We start from the raw sequence: 19,872 nt of genomic DNA, 5'->3' as shown, positions 1-19,872 counted from the left end.
CGAGAAAAGCCCTTAATTGTATTGCAATGGTTATGGATTCGGAAATGGTTTTTCCCTTGGTGTGTGTTCTTTTTCCTCAGATTGGGAAGGATCGGGCACTGAACTTTGACCCCTGCTGCATCAGCTACTTTACTAAAGGGGAGTACATTTTGCTGGGGGGTTCAGACAAGCAAGTATCTCTTTTCACCAAGGATGGAGTGCGGCTTGGGACTGTTGGGGAGCAGAACTCCTGGGTGTGGACGTGTCAAGTGAAACCGGATTCCAACTATGTGGTAAGAAGAGGAAGTTTGTTCTGTGGGGCCATGGCTTGAAGAGGCACTGAGCAGCCGCCATATGTCGAGAGACATATCACTGGGGTTTGTGTCTGACAAATGGGAGTGCAGACTGTCTCCAGAGAGCTGGGAATTGACAGTTCTGTCACCCTGCAGGTGGTCGGCTGCCAGGACGGCACCATTTCCTTCTACCAGCTTATTTTCAGCACAGTCCATGGGCTCTACAAGGACCGCTATGCCTACAGGGATAGCATGACTGACGTCATTGTGCAGCACCTGATTACTGAGCAGAAAGGTGAGAAGCAGGTCTAGACCTTGGGAAGAGGGACAGGTGGAAGCAGGTGGAAAGGGCTACTGACAGGGCACTTGAAATGACAGGAAAGGTTTCTCCTTGGCCTTTTGAAAACATGTTAGCCACTGGGTCTGTGTCTTGGGGTTTTGGTTTTTTTTTTTTTTTTTTTTTTTTGGTGGGGGAACTAGGGATGCCAATCTCCTTGAGGATCTCATGAAAGCAATAAACCCTCTCTGAAAAATGTACCAACTCAGAATTTTGCACATAATTTCAAGGAGTACGTGAATTTCCTGAGTGAGGGAGGATGATTTATGACAGATTGGAGCCAGGTGGTTGACCTACATGGGTCTTTGTGGACCTTTATCCTTTCTGGTCAGAGTCACTCAGGGGTGCTTCTCCCTCAGCCCAGTCTCCACTTGCCTCCTGCTGGGTCCTTCTGCCAGAGATGAGCAGCGGAATTGGATTGGCACAGGCTTAGTCAGAAGATCAGGGTTCCAGGCCTAGCATAGTCATTCCAAGCCCTAAGACCACAGTCTCTCCCTCTGTCCACTTAAGTAGCTGTGCTGGTTAAATAGGCTCAGAATCCACTTACTCCAGGTGTATTCATATCTGCATGTGCTGGCCTTAGTGCACTGCTGGGTGCCTTTGCAAGGGATCCAGGTGGGGGGTTCTTTTGTAGATTCAGATGAGTGTCCTTTGGTCCCCCTGGAGGACCATATGTTTTTGAAGATTCTGGCTGTGGTAGCTGGGGCAAAGCCTCTTGGACAGCTCCACAGTGTCCCCGTCAGGGACATTTTCTCCACCTGGTCTGTAGTGGGAGTGTAGAGCCTGGTGTGTACCAGAAATTAACGTGTCTTTCCTGTTTGTCAAGGAGGTGGGCAGGGAGCGGCCAGAGGTGAGGTCAGTTACTTAAGCAGGCTTCCGATCACCAGGGGCCACTAGTGCTGTGGAGAGGAGTTTATATTTGTATCCAGCAAGTGATGGTAACAGTGAGTAGTTCATTTCCATACTCAGTTGTCAGCCTTGGACCGTGAAGATTGGATCCTATAGGACTTTGGATCCCAGTGCTCAGCAGAGTTGATTGTGTATATTAGATACTCTAAAGATTTTTCAATGAGAGTATCTCACTTTAATTGCCAGTAGCGTTAAGTAAATGATGGCTTTTAATTTCTCTCCCTTCCACCTTACTTAACAATCTCTTGCTAGAACTAGATATTTTTTTCTTTGACAGTTCGGATTAAATGCAAAGAGCTTGTCAAGAAGATTGCCATCTACAGAAATCGATTGGCTATCCAACTGCCAGAGAAAATCCTCATCTATGAGTTGTATTCAGAGGACTCATCAGACATGCATTACCGGGTAAAGGAGAAGATTATCAAGAAGTTTGAGTGCAACCTCCTGGTGGTGTGTGCCAATCACATCATCCTGTGCCAGGTGGGCAGCAGCGTGTTGGAGGGGTTGGGCTGAATTCCATTTGTGCTCCCTGCAATGATAGGGTGCCCATCTCATGGTTTTAAAACTGGTCACTAGAAAACAAGTCTGTTTCCATCAGACTAAGTGGTGCTTATTGGCTTTCATTTTCCTGGCATCTGGATGAACCAGACTCTATTAGCAAGTCATGAGCCATAAACTGAAGAATGCTTTTTGTTTTATTTTATTATTTTTTTAAAAATATTTTTCTTGAGACAGACATGGTCTCGCTCTGTTGCCCAGGCTGGAATGCAGTGGCACAATTCTGGCTCACTGCAGCTTTGACCTCCCAAGCTCAAGCAGTCCTCCTCCTGAGTAGCTGGCACGTGCCACCACACTCAACTAATCTTTTATTTTTAGTAGAGATGCGAGGCTGTACTTTGGGAGGCTAAGGCAGGAGGAATGCTTGAACCCAGGAGTTTAAGACCTGTCCAGCCTCCCAAAGTACTGGGATTATAGGTGTGAGCCACTGTGTCTAGCCAAGAATACCTTTTTCTATTGCAGAACATTTTGTCATACTGGGATTAGATATATTTTAATGACTTAAAACATAAATTGGTGTTATACAAAATGAAGATAGTTTTTATGGATAAGCATATACACATAAAATTTGTATCAACTCAGTAATTGTCAAGGAAATTTTAATTCCTGAAAGATTTTTTTTTTTTCATAGAAAAAAATTTCTCAAGATTCCTAGAGAGTGTCTAAGTCAATGCCAAGAGAAGTTTGGAAAGACTTTGAGAGAAGGCTAGTCCAGCATCTTGGAAGTAGAGGTGGATTTAGTTTTACATAGCTCTATTGGAGGTGATGAAAGAGAATAATTCTTTAGGAATCACTGTAGTGTAAAATACTATTAAAATCTCTCAAAGTCTGGAACTGGGCTGCGTGCAGTGGCTCACGCCTGTAAATCCCAGCACTTTGGGAGGCCAAGGCAGGATGATCGCTTGAGGCTAGTAGTTTGAAAGAAGTCTAGAAAACAAACTGAGACCCCATCTCTACAAAAAAAAAATTATTTAATTAGCTGGGTGTGATGGTACTTGCCTGTAGTCCCAGCTACTTGGGAGGCTGAGGCAAGAGGATTGCTTGAGCCAGGAATTGGAGGCTGCAGTGAGCTATGATAGCGCCACTGCACTCTAGTCTGGGTGACAGTGAGACTCTGTCTCAAAAATCAATCAATCAATCAATCAATAATCAAAGTCTAGAACTTCAAGCGGTTTAGGGTTGCCACAAATTACAGGATACGTGTGGCAAGTATGTGTACTGGCAAGTATGTGTACTTTTGAGTGCTGCCTCTGGCCTAGGCTGCCTGGATGGAGGTTTGCATTGAAAGTCTGAGGCTGAATTGGGCTCTGTGGGGAAGCCTTGCACGGAGTCTTGGATTAACGATGCCAATTATGGGGTCTACACTGGGTTAGATAGATAGATACTGAATGTGTAGGTATTTTCACACTTTAGGGGCAGGAAGACCTCCTTGGGGAGGGCTGGGAGCACTTATTCTGTTGAATTTCCATGAGATCTGGGTTTGCTTCTTAGGAGAAACGGCTGCAGTGCCTGTCCTTCAGCGGAGTGAAGGAGCGGGAGTGGCAGATGGAGTCTCTCATTCGTTACATCAAGGTGATCGGCGGCCCTCCTGGAAGGGAAGGCCTGTTAGTGGGGCTGAAGAATGGACAGGTGAGCACTCCCGCATGTCTCCTCTCAGGCTGATAATCTACATGCACACGTGGGTGACCCGTCTAGCAATGACTCTGAGCTGGGTTCTCAGGGCAGGAAAAGGGCTTCTCTCCTCCATGGTTGAATTGTGGGGCAGCCCTGAGTTCAGGTTTTGAGGACAGCCTCAGGCCAAAGGTGCTGTGGCCGTCACACTCATAGCAGGCCCATGTTTTGGCAGAGTTGAGCTATAACCTTTGGCTACATGTAAAGTGGATTAGTGGCTTAAGGTCACCAGAAGGTGGGAGATTTGTTAGAGATGCTGCTTCTGTGGATTTCTAGAGGGAGGCAGAGATTGTTACCTAGGTCAGCTCCCGATTAGGGCAGCGAGTGGATTAAGGCAGTGTATTCCAGCATGTGTCCTAGAGAATGCTGGGTCCTCAGGGTACTGATAGATGTCGTAAGAAAAATGAGCCCTTTGGCCAGTTAGATGTGGGATATCCAGGTTACACAAAGTTAAACAGATTTCTCTGTGTGTGTGTGTGTGTGTACATGTGTGTTCTTTACTCAGCATAAGAAAAGTTCTAAGTGGGCTGCTACATGGAACTTTGAAAGTGACAATGTAACTGCATTAGCCTGACAGCCAAGCTGTGCAGCAGATGGCTTATGGCTGAGGCTTGTCAGGTCTTTGCTGGGGACGGAAGTCACGGGGCGTGAGAGCAGTGAGTGAAGTCAAGCAGCAATGCCAAGGGGAGGAACGGCCGCTTCTTTCTCAGGCAGCTCTCACTTCCCGTGGGAGGATGGACTTTGGGGTCAGGTGAACCTGAGGTCATGTTCTTACTTAGCTACTCACTGGCTTTGTCATCCTGGGCAGGTCACTTTACTTCTGTGAGGCTGATTTTACATGAGGATAATACCACATATTTCATAGGACTGTCAAAACCAGATATCATCAAGGTTGGAAGTTAAAGCCAGTGTTAAAAAACAAAAAACAAACAAAAAACACCAGGGGTATTAAAGCAGGCATGGTGGTGGGTACCTGTTGTCCCAGCTACTCAGGAGGCTGAGGCAGGAGGATCACTTTGAGCCCAGGAGTTTAAGGCTGCAGTGTGATATGATTAAGACTGTGAATAGCCACTGCAGTCAGTCTGGGCAACATAGCAACACCTTATCTCTAAAAAAAATTTTTTTTAAACCAGGGATATCAGTAGATGATGGCTGTCATCATCATTATTATAATTCTCTACCACATGTCTTGTCAGTGTTCATAGTAGCCTTTTCCTGTGTTAGTTCGTGACTCAGATCTCTGCTAGGTGGCCTCTCCTAACGCTGCCATTTGGGTAATGTCATCAACAAATCCCCGGTCCGAACAGACACTGAAGTGAGCTCGGCCTGTCTCGGGGCTGTCATTATGTCTGCAGCCTCTGATGAACCTCGCTTCTGGCCTGCTGAGGATAAGCCAACGCGCCCACCACCCCGCTCTTTCTTTTGAGGAGTCCTTTTCTCTGCACAGAACTTCTGGTGAAGGTGGTGGGAGTTGTTCTTACAGAGCACATGGGATTCTAGCGGCCTGGCAGTGGGCCAGGATCTTGTTGCCATGGTGACTGACACTGTTTTCACTGAAACGTTGCCAGATCCTGAAGATCTTCGTGGACAATCTCTTTGCTATCATCCTGCTGAAGCAGGCCACAGCCGTGCGCTGCTTGGACATGAGTGCCTCCCGTAAGAAGCTGGCCGTGGTAGATGAAAACGACACTTGCCTGGTGTATGACATCGATACCAAGGAGCTGCTTTTTCAGGTGATGTCCCCGAGGGGGCCCAGGGACATCATCCTTTGATTAGAGACCCTCCTCTAGCTTCCCAGCCCCTGCAGGAGGCTCTCCAGCTCTGGCCCTGGCAGGTCTCTGGGAGGAGCAGTGAGGAGCAGGGGCCAAGCACAGGTGCAGAGTCCCAGAGGCCCTGGGCCACAACCTGCTCCTCCCACACAGGCACAAGCTGCAGGGCCTGGACCAGCCTCTTTAACTTTGGTTTCCTTGCCAATGGAAACCAAAGGCTCTGAGCAAGCAGAGCCTTTCTTACGCGTTTACCATGAACAGGAAATGGAGCGATGACTCTGAGGGGAGCGTGTTGTCGGCGTTCAGTGAATGGGGCGATGGATGCACTTCCTTTGCAGAAGTCTGCGTCTTACCTGTGCAGGCCTGCCTGTGTCTATGCGCACCTATCGCACGGGAAGGAAACAGGATCAGTTTTGTCATCTGATAGGGGGAAGGGGATGGGCAAGCCTTGCCTTCTGCTTAATTCACAAGAATGCTAGAAGAGCCGGTAGAATGCGAAGTGCTTGGATCTTTGGGGGCCTAGGCATTGTTTAGTGGAGTCATCCAGCCCTGTGGCCTGAGGAAGTGTCACCAGAGAAGATAGCCCAGTAGCTCTGTGCCCAGGGCCTGCCTGCTTTTCGCTGGGCTCGTGCCATTCTTTGTCTCTTTAGGTCTTTGTAGGTGGTCAGGACTGGTTTCCCGGAATGAAGTTCCCCCCAAAGCTGGAGCCCTTCCTGACTGGTTTCCTCGGCCACTGCAGGGTTTCCTCATGTTATGGGCATATTGAGTCCCCTTACCAGGCTCCTCCTTGTTCTCAGCAGCAGAATTGATAGGGGGAGGGTCCTGAAGTGGGGAGCAGCCTCTGTCAGTGAGAAGGGGTTACCTGGCCACCTCTAGCCCAGGGGTGACTCCCTGTCAGTCTCAACTCACTCATGTCCCGAAGAGAGTAGAATGGTTTGGGGGCAAGAGAGGGCACAGCCTTCAGGCTGACCTGGGCTTGGGTCCTGCCTGGATCCCTTACTGTGTGATCTTAAGTTAGTGAGCCTCTCTGAGCCTTGATTACTTTTCTCTAAAATGAAATTAGTAATTGCCCCTCACAGAATTGCTATAGGAATAGGGGATACCACAGTGCCTAGCTCAGTGTTGGGCACAAAATGGGGCCTGAAATGTTACCTCCCTTCTCCCCAGCCTCACCTCCCACCTATAGGGGGCGTAGCTGGCCCCAAATGTGAATCTTGTGTCTGAGCGTAGAACCATACAAGTATGGAAGGGTGTGTGCTCCACTGTCCCCACTTCTGGTTCTGTAGCAGGCTAGGGGAGGTGATTCTCAGCCCTGCCAGGAGACATCAGCAGTCCCAGCTGTGACATTGCCTGCTGGCTTTTCCTCTTCTCCACTGCCCCACCCTCTAAACATAAAACAGCTATATTGATTTTTTTCTCATTATAAAAAACAATCCATGCTCATTATAAAAGATTTAGTCATTATAGGCCGGGCGCGGTGGCTCACGCCTGTAATCCCAGCACTTTGGGAGGCCGAGGCGGGCGGATCACAAGGTCAGGAGATCGAGACCACGGTGAAACCCCGTCTCTACTAAAAATACAAAAAATTAGCCGGGCGCGGTTGTGGGCGCCTGTAGTCCCAGCTACTCGGGAGGCTGAGGCAGGAGAATGGCGTGAACCCGGGAGGCGGAGCTTGCAGTGAGCGGAGATCGCGCCACTGCACTCCAGCCTGGGCTGGGCGACAGAGCGAGACTCCGTCTCAAAAAAAAAAAAAAAAAAAAAAAAAAAAAAAAAAAAGATTTAGTCATTATAAAAGATCCTAGGCAGAAGGGTATGAGCATATTTCAGGAGAATAATTTTTTTTTTCAAAAGTAATGCTTGCTTACTCAAAAATTCCAACAACATGCAGGTGCATGGAGGGGCTTGCCTCTGTTCATTTCTTTGTGGTCCCTTTTCCTCCTTTTCCCTTCATCCCACTGTAAGCAATTTAGTGGGATTCAGTCTTTAAGAGGGTATTGGGCTGAAATGTGCGAGCACTGCCCAAGCCCAGGGTGGTTCTCACAGGATCCCCACCGTCCCTGTCCCCCAGGAACCAAACGCCAACAGTGTGGCCTGGAACACTCAGTGTGAGGACATGCTCTGCTTCTCGGGAGGAGGCTACCTCAACATCAAAGCCAGCACCTTCCCTGTGCACCGGCAGAAGCTGCAGGGCTTTGTGGTCGGCTACAATGGCTCCAAGATCTTCTGCCTCCATGTCTTCTCCATTTCTGCTGTGGAGGTGCCGCAGGTAACTGGGGGCACCTGTCCACTGTCAGCGCTGGCAAGGCGGACAAGATCAGGGAAGCCAGGCCCCTTGCTGGTGCTTTGGGGAGACAGTAGCAAGGAGAGAAGAATGGCAGCTGTGATGTCATGGGAGGCAGTCTGGGCCTGGAACCTGCTGCCCTGTCTCCACTCCTTGCAACCTGTGTGACTGGGGGCAAACAGATTAACCTCCCTGAGCCTCAGTTTCTTCCTGGTCCCCTTTATGTAGGGATGGGAGGGGTATGCAGTGTTACCAACAGTGTGTGTTTTGCGGAGAGCCCAGCGTGGAGCCAAATGGAGCGAGCAACAAAGCTAGGAGTCTGGCAGGGTGTGTGTGTGTGTGTGTGTGTGAGTATGTGTGTGATGGTGGTGATGTGTGTGCGAGAGAGATGGGGAGAGAGAGAATGAGTGGGTGGGGGTGTGGGCTGAGGTCTGTGAGCCAATAAGGGAGCATGGGACTCTGCACAAGCCCCCTGAACCAGGAGGAGGCCAGAATAGAAATGGGGCACTGAAGGGAGGAGCCACAGAATGGGGAAGGGCAGAACCACAGACAGATGGCTGAGATTGACCTCCCGAATGCAGGATGGTCTCCCCTCCGCCTTCTGCACCCCACACAGATAGTGCTCAATGTAGGATTGCCATAAAACAGAGACATACACCAGTGAGAAACTTTAGCCTTCATCATCCCATCCTGAGGACAGAATCACTCTTACACATGTTGAAATACATCTGCTTAGAGCTTTTCTATGTGTATATATAATGTATGCATAATATACAATTAGGAGCATGTGATTTTATAAGAACATTTTTAAACGAAAGTGGAATCACACTGCAAATACTTTTTGTGACTTTTATGTGTATATGTATTGCTACCTATAGATGGAACCTCAGATTTACTGTATTCCCTGAGCCTGGCCTGTAAACAAGACTTCTCATCCCTTCCTTTATGGCCATCTTCTCATTTCACCTCACATTCGGTTATGGCAGCCCTATCACTGTCTACAAAGTGCTGGCTATAAACTAGTCATCTGGCATTTTCACTCAGCAATCTCCTGAAGCATGATTCTGTGTCATTAAATGTTCTTACCCTGCATGGCAAAATTTAGGGTAATTGTAGACTCACGTAAGTTGTAGGAAATAATACAGAGATCCCTTATACCCTTTGCACAGTTCCTCCCAATGGTAACAGTGTGCAAAGCTCTAGGGTGATCTTCCCACCCATGTTGGCATGTGTAACCTCCCACCACAGTCATGGCACTGAACACTGCCACCATCACAAGGTGCCTGGTGTTGTGCTTTTTACAGCCAGCACCCCTCCCTCCTGCCTAGGCCCCACCTGCCTTGTATTTATAGCTGCATTTTATCGTGTCTTGTGGATGTTCCATAGCTTTTTTTTTTTTACCAGTCGTACTGCACGTTTGCTGCTTACAGCTTTTTTGTATTATAAATAGCAGACATCTTTCTAGCTAAGTCCTTGCATCTGTCCCAACTTGGCGCCTTGGCGTGAATTCCTAGAAATGAAATTTCTGGGTTCAAGCATGTGTACCTTTGAAAGACTTTTAGGGAAATTTCCAGGTTTCCCTTCCGCTAGGCTCTGTCAGTCTGTGTTTTCCCCACACAACTCTGCTTCAGGCTAGAGCCCACTTCTTCTAAGCTGATGATCCCCTCAAAACTCATGACTGCAAGACTTACTGGGGAAATGCCCATCATCCAGGCCTGACACAGAGCAGCTATTCAAGAAATGTTAGTGGAATTCAGATCTGAAGAAAAAGACGAGAAAACAAGAGGAAGAAGGGAACGAGGTGGGTGGAAGTGGCAGCAGGACGAGGGGCACAAACAGTTTCTCCTGGACTGTGTCCTCGTCATCCTTGTCTGCCCCATTACAAATCTATGTACCACATCCACCAGGAACTTGCTCTCCCTCAATTGCACCAAACCAACTCTGCTTATTAAAAGTTTTCTCCCAAGATTGGCATCCTGACCTCAAAAATAAATGCAGTTTGCTGCTCCCTGACTGTGGCTGGCCAAGAGGAGCCAGAGGGGCGGCCTGGGGCTTCCTCTGCCAGGACTTTAAGATTCAGCAGCAAAGTCTTGCTGACTGCACCAAGGCCATCCTGCTGATGCAGCAGGTCAGGACTGCCAAGGGTTAGGAAACACATTCTCAAGACAGAGGCTGTTCATCTGTCGCCTCTGCCTCCAGCCATCCTGTGGTTTTGGCCCAGAGAGGAGGGAGAAAGCATCAGACCCAGTCTTGGAATTTTTGGTTTCCTTTCGAAATTTACATTGTCTTGTGTAAGAACTGGTTTGTCAGGGCTGCCAAGTAGGACAACGAGCCCTAGGAGGGCTTCTCAAGGCGGTGGTGACTTCATGTTTGGAATGCAACAGCAAGATAAAGTATAGCTCAGAGAGTATTTGTTCAGTGAGTCTATTTTTAAAACTCCACTCAAATTATGCCTCCCAAGTAAGTCCAAGTGTTAGCCATCCATCATATGCTCAGCAGTGATATGCCTGTCTGAGTGCCTGTCCCACTCACAGGGCAGTCAGTGTGGCAAGCAGTTGGTTGCGGTTCGGGGAAGGAGCACCGGCTTTCAGTCCTGACTCTGCCATCTCAAGCAGCTGTAACTAGAGCAACTCATTTCACTCTTTGGGGCCTCATTTTATTTTCTGTGAAATGGGGTTAATTACACCCATCTTTCAGGTTTTGTCAAGCCAAATTTCTATTATTATTTCACCTTATTACTGACTCATAAAATAGTAAAAACCACAAAACACAACTAAATTGCAACAGGCTGTGCTTATTAACGGACTTTAGAAAGGAAAGCTCGTTGTGTGCTTTAAGAAAAGCTTTCAGGAGTTTGAGAAAGCTTCCAGGAGATGGCGAAACTTGATCTGAACCCTGAGAGGTCTGGAAAGGAAGACTGGAGCAGGGAAGCTTTTCAAACAAAGGAAAAGGTGGGGGTAGAACAAGAATGGAGAGCCTAGGAGATGGTGAGGAGCTAGTGCTGAGAAAATATAGTGAAGGTAATGATCATGCCTGCGTTTTGCCCAGTGCTTCATCATTTTTGGAGCACAGCTCTCCTTTGCCCATAGTAGCCTGAGCTGGGCAGGACATCTAAACAGAAGTTAATGGATTTACCCAAAAAGTCACCACCCTAGGATGTGGCTGAGTCTGGCCTGGGTTCTAGGTCACCTGCTCCCTAGCCTATGCCTGCTGCCCCCCTAAAGGGAACATTTAATGTGTCAATGAGGAGAGATGGCATAGTGGAAAAGATAAGCACTTGGAAGCAGCCATGTTTTGCTCTGAGAGTAGACAGACTCAAAAAAAAATTTTTTTTTCTTCAATTATAAAGCTAAAAAATGGGACCAGAAATTTCAAAGACAAAAGCCCCAAGTGGAGAAAACAATACTTCAAGCTCCACATTTGGGAACCATTAGCACAGAGGTCCTGACTGATTTCTCTTCCCTGCCCAGTTAGCCAGGAGAGATGCAGGCCTCTGAAGCACACTGGCTGGCCTAAAACAAGGGCAAGGCCTTTCTTGTTAAAGACGTCCTGGCCCAACTCAGACTCATTCTCAGGCCTGCACACAAATATGCACATGTACACATGTGCATACATGTGGCAGGAAGGGGCACAGAACCTGGAGTCCAGTCACCTCTGGCTATTGCCAGCTATTTGCTGGAACAGGTCATTTGTCCTCTCTGAGTCTCGGTCTCCTGGGCTGTAGCCAGGGAGAAATAATACCTACTGCACAGGCCTATGGGGACAGCCAAAAGCCCTTTATAAACCTAAGAAAGAGAAGTCGTTAGGAACTATTCATGGGCAACTCCATCTTGTACGAGGGCGTTGGTCCCAGTGCAGGGAGCAGGAGACTTATTTCCAGAGGCTTCCAGGGTAACTTGGAGCAAATCACTTACCTTTCTTGGACACAGTCCCTGGAAGAAGAGGCCATCCCAGACCCCTTCCTCCCAGGAACTCACTCATTCTGTCAGCAAACATAGACTAGGGGTCTGCTGAGGGAAGCCGGTACAACCCACCACTGCCCATGTGCTGTGCATGGCCTTGCTGTGGGAACAGGCCTGTAACTGCATCACAACCCGAGATCTGGACAAAGGGCAGAGGAAGCTGAGACTCCTTCATCTGAGGTGGGGGCTTGAGGGGCTTGGGAGGACTCTTGAGAAGAGGTGACATTTCAATAGGGCCTTGAAAGCCAAATAGGTATTTTCCAGAGGGAGAGTGGGGAGGGGCAAAGGCATTCCAGGCGAGGATGACATCCTATGGTGAGGCAGGCCCACAGGTGGGAAGGAGGGGAGGATGGGCAGAGAGTTTGTGCTGTGGAGCACAGTGGCCCAGCCGTGAGAGGGGTGCAGAATGGAGCACGCAGAATGGAGCACACAGAGTGGACTGGGCAGGCAGGGCAGGGTGCTGATTGACGGCTGCAGGGCTGTTCCCCAGGCGTGGGTAATTGTCCCACGCATCTGGAGGCAGGCTCTGTATGAATCTGGCTCTTTCCATGGCTCTGAAAACAGTCTTCTTTTTTACCCCTGATGAAATCCTGCAGTCTGCTCCCATGTACCAGTACCTGGATAGGAAACTGTTCAAGGAAGCCTACCAGATTGCGTGCTTGGGTGTCACCGACACTGATTGGCGTGAACTGGCCATGGAAGCTCTAGAAGGTTTAGATTTTGAAACAGCAAAGAAGGTAAGCATCTAGCCAGCAGAAGCTGGAGTTTGGTCCTTGTGGGGTCCCTTAAGAAGGCAGATGGGGACCCAGCTGGCACAGAAAGGCCACAGACTGCAGCAGCCTCTGGAGTTAGGCTGACCTGGGCTTAGATCTAAGCTCAGCCACTTCCTCACTGTGGGCCTGGGTAGGTGACACCCTTTCTGAGATTGCTTCTCTATAGATGTAGGGTGATGACAGGCCCCATCCTTACAAAGCTTTGAGGATCGAATGGGAAGGTTCCTGTAAAGCCTGATCCAGGAGCAGCATCTCAGATTCTGGCTGTCACTCTTACTAGCCGTCATCTATGGGAAGCACCTGGTAGTAGCCTGGCACATCATAGGCATTCCGTAAATGGCGGCTTTTATTATCGGTGTAATCACTGGCCATGATGCTGCACACAATGCTGCTTTTCTTAGCATCTGCCAACTAAGGTCAAGGTCTCTGATTGTGACAGCAATGTAGACACTTCCCACATACCTTCATGGCGGGATTCATGGACTTGATTCATTGTGTCCTTTCCTGGCCTAGTCTATGAAAGCTGGAGAGATGGCTGAAAACATCTGACCTCTTTCTGCACATAAGGAAAGGCCTGGGTATGTTCCTGAGCTGTGTTTCCATCTAGAACCTGAGACGGAGGAAGGAATGGCTTCCAAACCCCTCTCCCCTACCCCTTCCCTCTTTATCTCCCCACAGCCAATTAATGAGCTGCTCATTTTGTCCATACTCCTGGGCTGATACTGAAGGAGTGGCAAAGAGGGATGTGATGCCCACCTTGGGTTAGGTCAAGACTTGCAGGCATGAAGAGAGAGGAGACTGGACCAGACCGGGACTAAGAAGCCTGGCTGAGAACCAGCTGTGCCACGTAAGGGGCTCTGGGACCTCAGGCCAGCCGCTTCCCTCAGATCCCCAGTCCTTCCAGTTCTGAAATGGGGGTTGTGAGAATGCCCGCTGCAGTCATGAGGCTTAACTGAGATGTTGTAAAGGGGAATTTAAATCAGGGATGGTTGTACAGATGCTAGCCATTACTAAACAAGGGAAGTGATCATTGTGTAACAATGATCTAGATTATATTTTTAGATGTCCTCAGTGTAGGAAAGTGGAGATGGAGGAGGCTATAAGAATTCAGAGGAGGGGCTGGGCACAGTGGCTCACGCCTGTAATCCCAGCACGTTGGGAGGCCGAGACATGCGGATCACAAGGTCAGGAGATCGAGACCATCCTGGCTAACACGGTGAAACCCCGTCTCTACTAAAAAATACAAAAAAATTAGCCGGACGTGGTGGCGGGCGCCTGTAGTCGCAGCTACTCCGGAGGCTGAGGCAGGAGAATGGCGTGAACCCGGGAGGCAGAGCTTGCAGTGAGCCGAGATCGCGCCCCTGCACTTCAGCCTGGGCAACAGAGCAAGACTCCGTCTCAAAAAAAAAAAAGAATTCAGAGGAGGAAGGAGGCATCTCCATGGAGGGAACTTCCCTCTACTGCCCCACCCAGAAATGCCAACAGGGAGGAAGACGACAAATCCCTCGAACAGAAAGGATTGTAAAAAGCCACAAGGTTTTATATGAGTGTTTATTGATTCGTATATATGTATTTGTTTAAATATTGAGATGGGGACTCACTATGTTGCCCAGGTGGGTCTTGAACTCCTGGGGTCAAGCAGTCTTCTTGCCTCAGCCTCCCAAAGTGTGGGATTCACAGGTATAAGCCACCACACCTGGCCAAATTTATTATAGTTGAAAAGTAAGTGTATATGATATATATCTATTGTATACAAGATGCTGTTTTGAAAAAGCCACATGATATTGAAGATAGGCTAGAAGTTAATATTTCATCCGAATCCCGAGTCCCCCGCCTCCTTCCTCTGTGCCAGGCACTCAGGCTCACCAGTTTGGATAGGGTGGTTCCTAGAGATGGACTGCCATCCCCACTAGATGGCAGAGAAGAGCTGCTGAGCTCCCGCCAGACCCTGAGCAGAGCTGCAGGTGCCTCCCTGTTCCCAGGGTTCCCTCTGCTGAGCTCATTCAGGGGCCTTGTGACTCTGACCAGGCGCCCTGATGCTGCAAAATGTATCAGGTTGAAGGAATTCGGAAACAGACTTCTTAGTAGGCAAATCCTAGACTCCAGCACAGCTGAGCTACAGCTAGAAAGACCCTTGAGAGGGTGTCACTAGCAGGCCCCTTTCCACAAAGAAGATGGTTGGAGCCTAGAAGCATAGAAGTAGGCTCAGAGCGAGGACTCGGACCTCGAATGCTCCTTTCCCTCTCGGCCACCGTGCCAGGCTTTGCAGGGTTGCCCTCTCAAGGCACTTTAAGGAAACCCAGATCTAGAGGGTAGAGTATAAGACTTACAGCTTGGGACCCAGGTAGTCTTAACCCTGTGTTCCTTGGCCCATGCGATGCCCACATTGCCCTATTCTACGAATTCCTCTCCACAAACACTTATTTGCCATGTTCTGACTCTGATGCCTCACTTAACGCTGCCTCCCGCCCCTGCTCATGCTCAGACCATTCATCTGTGTTCTCCAGGATCTGGTTCATAGTCGGAGAGCTCTTAGCTCTAGATGTCATGATCTGTTTAATTGGCCAGCCTCCCCGGTTAGAATGTGGGCCTCTGAATTGTGGAGGGGGACAGGGGCCGGGACATGTTTCTCCCTGGGTCCCCAGTCTCTGACAGGAAGCCTGGCCCTGTGGGATGAAAAGATGAAGTTGCGTCATGGTCACCTGCAAGGCAGCCAGAGGCCGGGGACTCGCTCATCTCCCGAGGTCTTTTCAGGAGGGAGGATGCCGTGCTGCTGAGTGGAGGCTGCAAGTGGTCAGGATTGCTCTGCATGTTTGGTTCAAAGGGCTCCGGAGCTGCTGCCTCCTCTAGGCACAGGTCAGCCCATTTTGAATGGGGCAATGTAAGCAAGCACAGCTGGTGGAAATGGTGACAGCAAAGCCACCTGAAAGCAGCCTGACCTGGTGGCTCATGCTCCTCCAAATCCTGGGCAGAATCTGAAAGCAGCAAAACTGGCTTAGCCAACACCAGTCTGCTTGTTCCTCAGAAACTTCTAGAGGTCCATGAGTTAAAGTCTCTGGCAAGGGCTGCAATTTTAGGATTTACATAAGAGTTTGCCTTCCATGGACTTGGTGGGATTCATTCCCTACCCCTCCACCTTCTTCCAGAATCTGTCTTTATGCCCTCTCAGCTTTCCCCTCCTCCGTTCCCTCTGCAGTACCAGGGCCTCTGGGTCCCCTGTGTCTGTGGCAACACTGGGTAGGCATAGCTGTCCCCTGCATTCTACCCATGTCACCAAGATGTGCAAGGCAGTCTCTCGTCTGTCCATGCATCTCACCTTCTCCTGCTGTGATGCTGCCTGCCCCGCCAGAGGGTCAGACCGGCTTGTTCTTCTTTTTTTTTTTTTGAGATGGAGTCGCCCAGGCTGGAGTGCAGTGGCATAATCTCAGCTCACTGCAACCTTCACCTCCCGGGTTCAAGTGATTCTCCTGCCTCAGCCTCCCAAGTAGCTGGGACTATAGGTGCCTGCCACCACACCCAGCTAATTTTTTGTATTTTTAGTAGAAATGGGGTTTCACCATGTTGGCCAGGATGGTCTCGATCTCTTGACCTCATGATCCACCTGCCTCGGCCTCCCAAAGTGCTGGGATTACAGGCGTGAGCCACCACGCCCGGCTGGCTTGTTCTTCTTTGGGTCGAGAGTCTCCCAAGGAGGCACCACCACAGACTGTGGCATCACGGTTTTGTTTTACCTGATCCCAAAATGATTGGCAACTGGAACGTCTTTGCTGTTCTTTACATGTCCAATCCCACGGATAAAACCATACCTCACTGAGTGGTATAACCTCCTGCACACACGACGATTAATCCATGCTTGCTCCCTTCCTCTCCTTACTGGCTCACTGTCTAGATAGAGCTTGACTTCCCACCCCCAGCCAGTCACCCACTTTGGAAGCCAAGAAGACAGCTTATTTTATTCTTTATTTCTTCCCCACAGGCCTTCATCAGAGTACAAGACCTCCGATATTTAGAGCTCATCAGCAGCATTGAGGTAAAAGATGAAACATTCTTCTTCCTTCTCAAGAAGGCATACTTGGGGTTCCTGTTTTAGGGGCAGCCCTTCTGGCAGGCAAGAGCCTTGAGGACATGGGAGCAGAGCTCACTGGCGTCTGGGCATCTGGGCCACAGCCTTGCTCTGGGGGCAGAGTGGCCACATGGGGAGACAGCGGCAGGCAGTGTGAGCTATCGTGTGATAGCTGGGTGAAGCTCTCCCAATCTCCGTGGGGAGCATGGCCCGTGGTCTGAATTGAACGCCCCAGAGTTCTGGAGTAACCCCCAGCCCTACTGTTTCTGGCTGAGAATATTGACCTTGTCATCCAAACCCAATAGGCCTGCAGTGTGCTAAGGAAGCTGGTTGTAGGTACGCCATTTGCTGGGTGGTGGTCAACACTATGCCTTTTTTTTTTTTTTTTTTTCTGAAACAAAGTCTCACTCTGTTCCCCAGGCTCGAGTGCAGTGGCACGATCACGGCTTACTGCAGCATTGACCTACCAGGCTGAAACGATCTTCCTACCTAGCCTCCCAAGTAGCTGGGACCACATGCATGTGCCACTCTGCCTGATTAATTTTTTTGTATATTTTGTAGAGCAGAGTTTTCCCATGTTGCCCAGGCTGGTTTCAAATTCTTGGGCTCAAGCTATTAGCCCACCTTAGCCTTCCAAAGTGCTGGCATTACAGACTTGAGCTACCAGGCCCGGCCCTTAGACACTATTCTTAATTTCTGTGTATCTCAGTGCTGTCTGGCTGTCTGTTAAAAGGCATATACATTTTTTCTCCTGAACAGATTTATTGTGAGGGTATGGGAATGTGAGACACATTTGAATTCCCAGTTGGAAACAGTGAGGAAATCAGCAAATGTCTTGTCCCTCTCATTCATTTCCATGTAATAAACACCTGTCGTGGGCCAACCCTTGTGCCGAGTTCAGTGGGCACAGAGCTGAGGAAGAGAGAGGCCGACAGGAGCTCACAGCCTGCTAAACCTCATAACATAAGCTGCTCTGTGCCCTATGTGTGATTTATGTGAGTGCTCTTCTAGATCCTCACATCAACTGAATGAGGCAGGTATTGTTGCTCTCCCTATTCCATGTGGGAGAAAATTAAGGCTCAGTGAGACAATGCCACGTCCCCACAGGTCCATAGCCAAAAACTTGGTGGAATTCAAGCCCAGTCTATTTCCTAAGCTCATGCTCTCTTGGCCACATACCCTCCCTACCCGCGTGTCGTAAAGGGCATCTGTATGTTCTGGGGTTTACCTACCACATGGTAAAGGGCTTGTTCGGAGCTATTGCCCAAAATGCCCAGTGCTGCTGACTCTCACTGTCAGTGGATTTACAAAATCCACTGGCCTGGATCTGGGGGTCTTCACCGGAAGTCAAGGAGCATAATTTTCCTCTCCACAAAAGTAACTGATTGCTGTGGGGTCCAACTATTATTTGTCACATTTTACTGGGATCAAAATATAGTCCTCTCCTCATGTGCTATGAGCTGGGAAGTGCTTTAAAGTAAACTAAGATTGTCTCCTGAAAAAAAGTAAAGTGCCTTTGAGTGTGTTCTATGTTGACTGCCCGCAGACTTGGTTGCACACATCTCGGTGCTCAGCATAATTCCAGAGAACTGCGGATCCTCAGTGGGTGCCTTTTGGATAGGGGAGATGTTCTTGTCCTGCTGACGGCGGGGAAGAACCTACCCATGTTGACATGCACCTGCTGAGTGCCATAGATCGTTATTATTGGTCATGGTGATGTCCTGGGGCCTAGAATGGATATGGCCTGAATTTCATGTCTAGTAAAACCTTTTTTTTTTTTTTTTTTTTTTTTTTGCAGAGATAGGGTCTGGCTATATTGACCAGGCTGGCCTACAACTCCTGGGCTCAAGTGATCCTCCTCCTTTGGCCTCCCAAAATGTAGGGATCACAGGTGTGAGCCACCATGTCCAGCCAAAATCAATCTTTTATCTCACTGCAAGATTTTAATTCCTTTCCAACTATTAGGAGTTAGTCTGTTTGATGAGCCTGAGCTGTGCGCAGGTTTTTAGAATGATGATTTCTGTCAGTGTGGAAGCACGTTGCCTCCAGCTGTTAAAACTTTCACCAGCTTGTCTAAGAGTTTGATTCAATGTCTCATCATCCTCTGTATGCTACTCTTGCTAGAAAACAAGCAAAAGGAAACTGCTAGGGCTCAGGGTTTGAGTGCTACTGAGTGTTTACAAATACTTGAGCTGTAGACAAGTGAATGTTCCCTGACACAGAAGGAAGAAGCTTTATCCTCAGCTGTGCTAAGTGTGTGTGTGTGTGTGTGTGTGTGTGTGTGTGTGTGTGTGTGTGTGTTGTTGGGGACATCACTTGCTTCAGAAGACAGTGTTACGTGATACAAGGAATATCTGGAGTCAGACAGAACTGCATCCAAATTCCAGCTCTGTCTGACCCTGACCTGTTCCTCTTCTTGAGTCTCAGCATCCTTCACTCTAATACTTGGGTAGTGAGACCTACCCTGAGGGTCACTGAGAGGAATAAAGGGGCCATGTGTGTATAAGTATATACCCAGAACCTAGTGGATGTTCAGCATGCGGGATTTCTTACTTTCTCTTTAAAAGTAGGGACATAGTGAGACTTGTCATCCTATTTTATTGGTCTCCCTCTTGGGCAGAAACCCTAAACATTCTCCTGCTCTGTCATCCCCATGAGCCACAACTCTGCCAAACAGGGCTTGCAGATTTGGGAGATCTCTGGAGCTTAGGGGTCATGGATGAGTCAGAGCACACACTATTCAAACTATTCTGTCATAGCCTTGGAATACACAGGAAAGCAACCCTGAGGAATTTCCATTAAACAAACAAAGGTTTGCATCTTTTTTTGATCTTTGCTTGTCTGGTAAAAACCTGCTTTTGTTGTCAAGTGTTCCCAGCGGGAACCTGGGGGAGAGAGACAACAGCCAGGAGCCAAGCCCAGATTCCAGTAGGAAGGTCCAGGGGCCTCACTTGAAATAGCCACATCTAACCTTTGTAAAGGCTGCTTCCTGCCCATGGCTGCAGAGGCCATTTCCTGTGCTTCTAATTTTTCCAGGAGAGGAAGAAGCGGGGAGAGACCAACAATGACCTGTTTCTGGCAGATGTGTTTTCCTACCAGGGGAAGTTCCATGAGGCCGCCAAACTGTACAAGAGGAGCGGGCACGAGAACCTCGCGCTTGAAATGTATACTGACCTCTGCATGTTTGAGTATGCCAAGGTAACCCACCCTGTCCCAGGCCCAAGCTCCAGCTTGGAGCCCACTGGTATTCTCACCTGCGGTGTCCAAGTTATTTTCC

At 48.9% G+C, this 19,872-nt stretch overlaps 1 protein-coding gene across 40 annotated transcripts in view; it reads left to right on the top strand.

Annotated features, from left to right (window-relative positions):
• IFT122 (intraflagellar transport 122) overlaps positions 1 to 19,872 on the top strand; it is a 97,009-nt gene that overhangs the window by 53,563 nt on the left and 23,574 nt on the right. For 32 of the 40 annotated variants that reach the window (XR_013414225.1, XR_013414224.1, XR_013414223.1 and 29 more), the window contains 9 exons: positions 81 to 272; positions 429 to 567; positions 1,796 to 1,998; positions 3,568 to 3,705; positions 5,316 to 5,480; positions 7,585 to 7,782; positions 12,356 to 12,496; positions 16,509 to 16,562; positions 19,632 to 19,793. Coding sequence is in view for 35 of the 40 variants with exons in the window: in XM_077993573.1 (XP_077849699.1) it covers positions 81 to 272; positions 429 to 567; positions 1,796 to 1,998; positions 3,568 to 3,705; positions 5,316 to 5,480; positions 7,585 to 7,782; positions 12,356 to 12,496; positions 16,509 to 16,562; positions 19,632 to 19,793 (1,392 nt within the window). In the remaining 5 variants the exon portion in view is untranslated. The remainder of the gene's footprint in view (positions 1 to 80; positions 273 to 428; positions 568 to 1,795; positions 1,999 to 3,567; positions 3,706 to 5,315; positions 5,481 to 7,584; positions 7,783 to 12,355; positions 12,497 to 16,508; positions 16,563 to 19,631; positions 19,794 to 19,872) is intronic. The other 8 variants (XM_077993561.1, XM_077993560.1, XM_077993553.1 and 5 more) reach the window with 2 other exon arrangements.

This window comes from Macaca mulatta, chromosome 2 (assembly GCF_049350105.2).
Source record: "Macaca mulatta isolate MMU2019108-1 chromosome 2, T2T-MMU8v2.0, whole genome shotgun sequence".
In the NCBI taxonomy this organism is placed as follows: domain Eukaryota; kingdom Metazoa; phylum Chordata; class Mammalia; order Primates; family Cercopithecidae; genus Macaca; species Macaca mulatta.
This window is presented reverse-complemented; position numbering and strand designations above follow the sequence as displayed.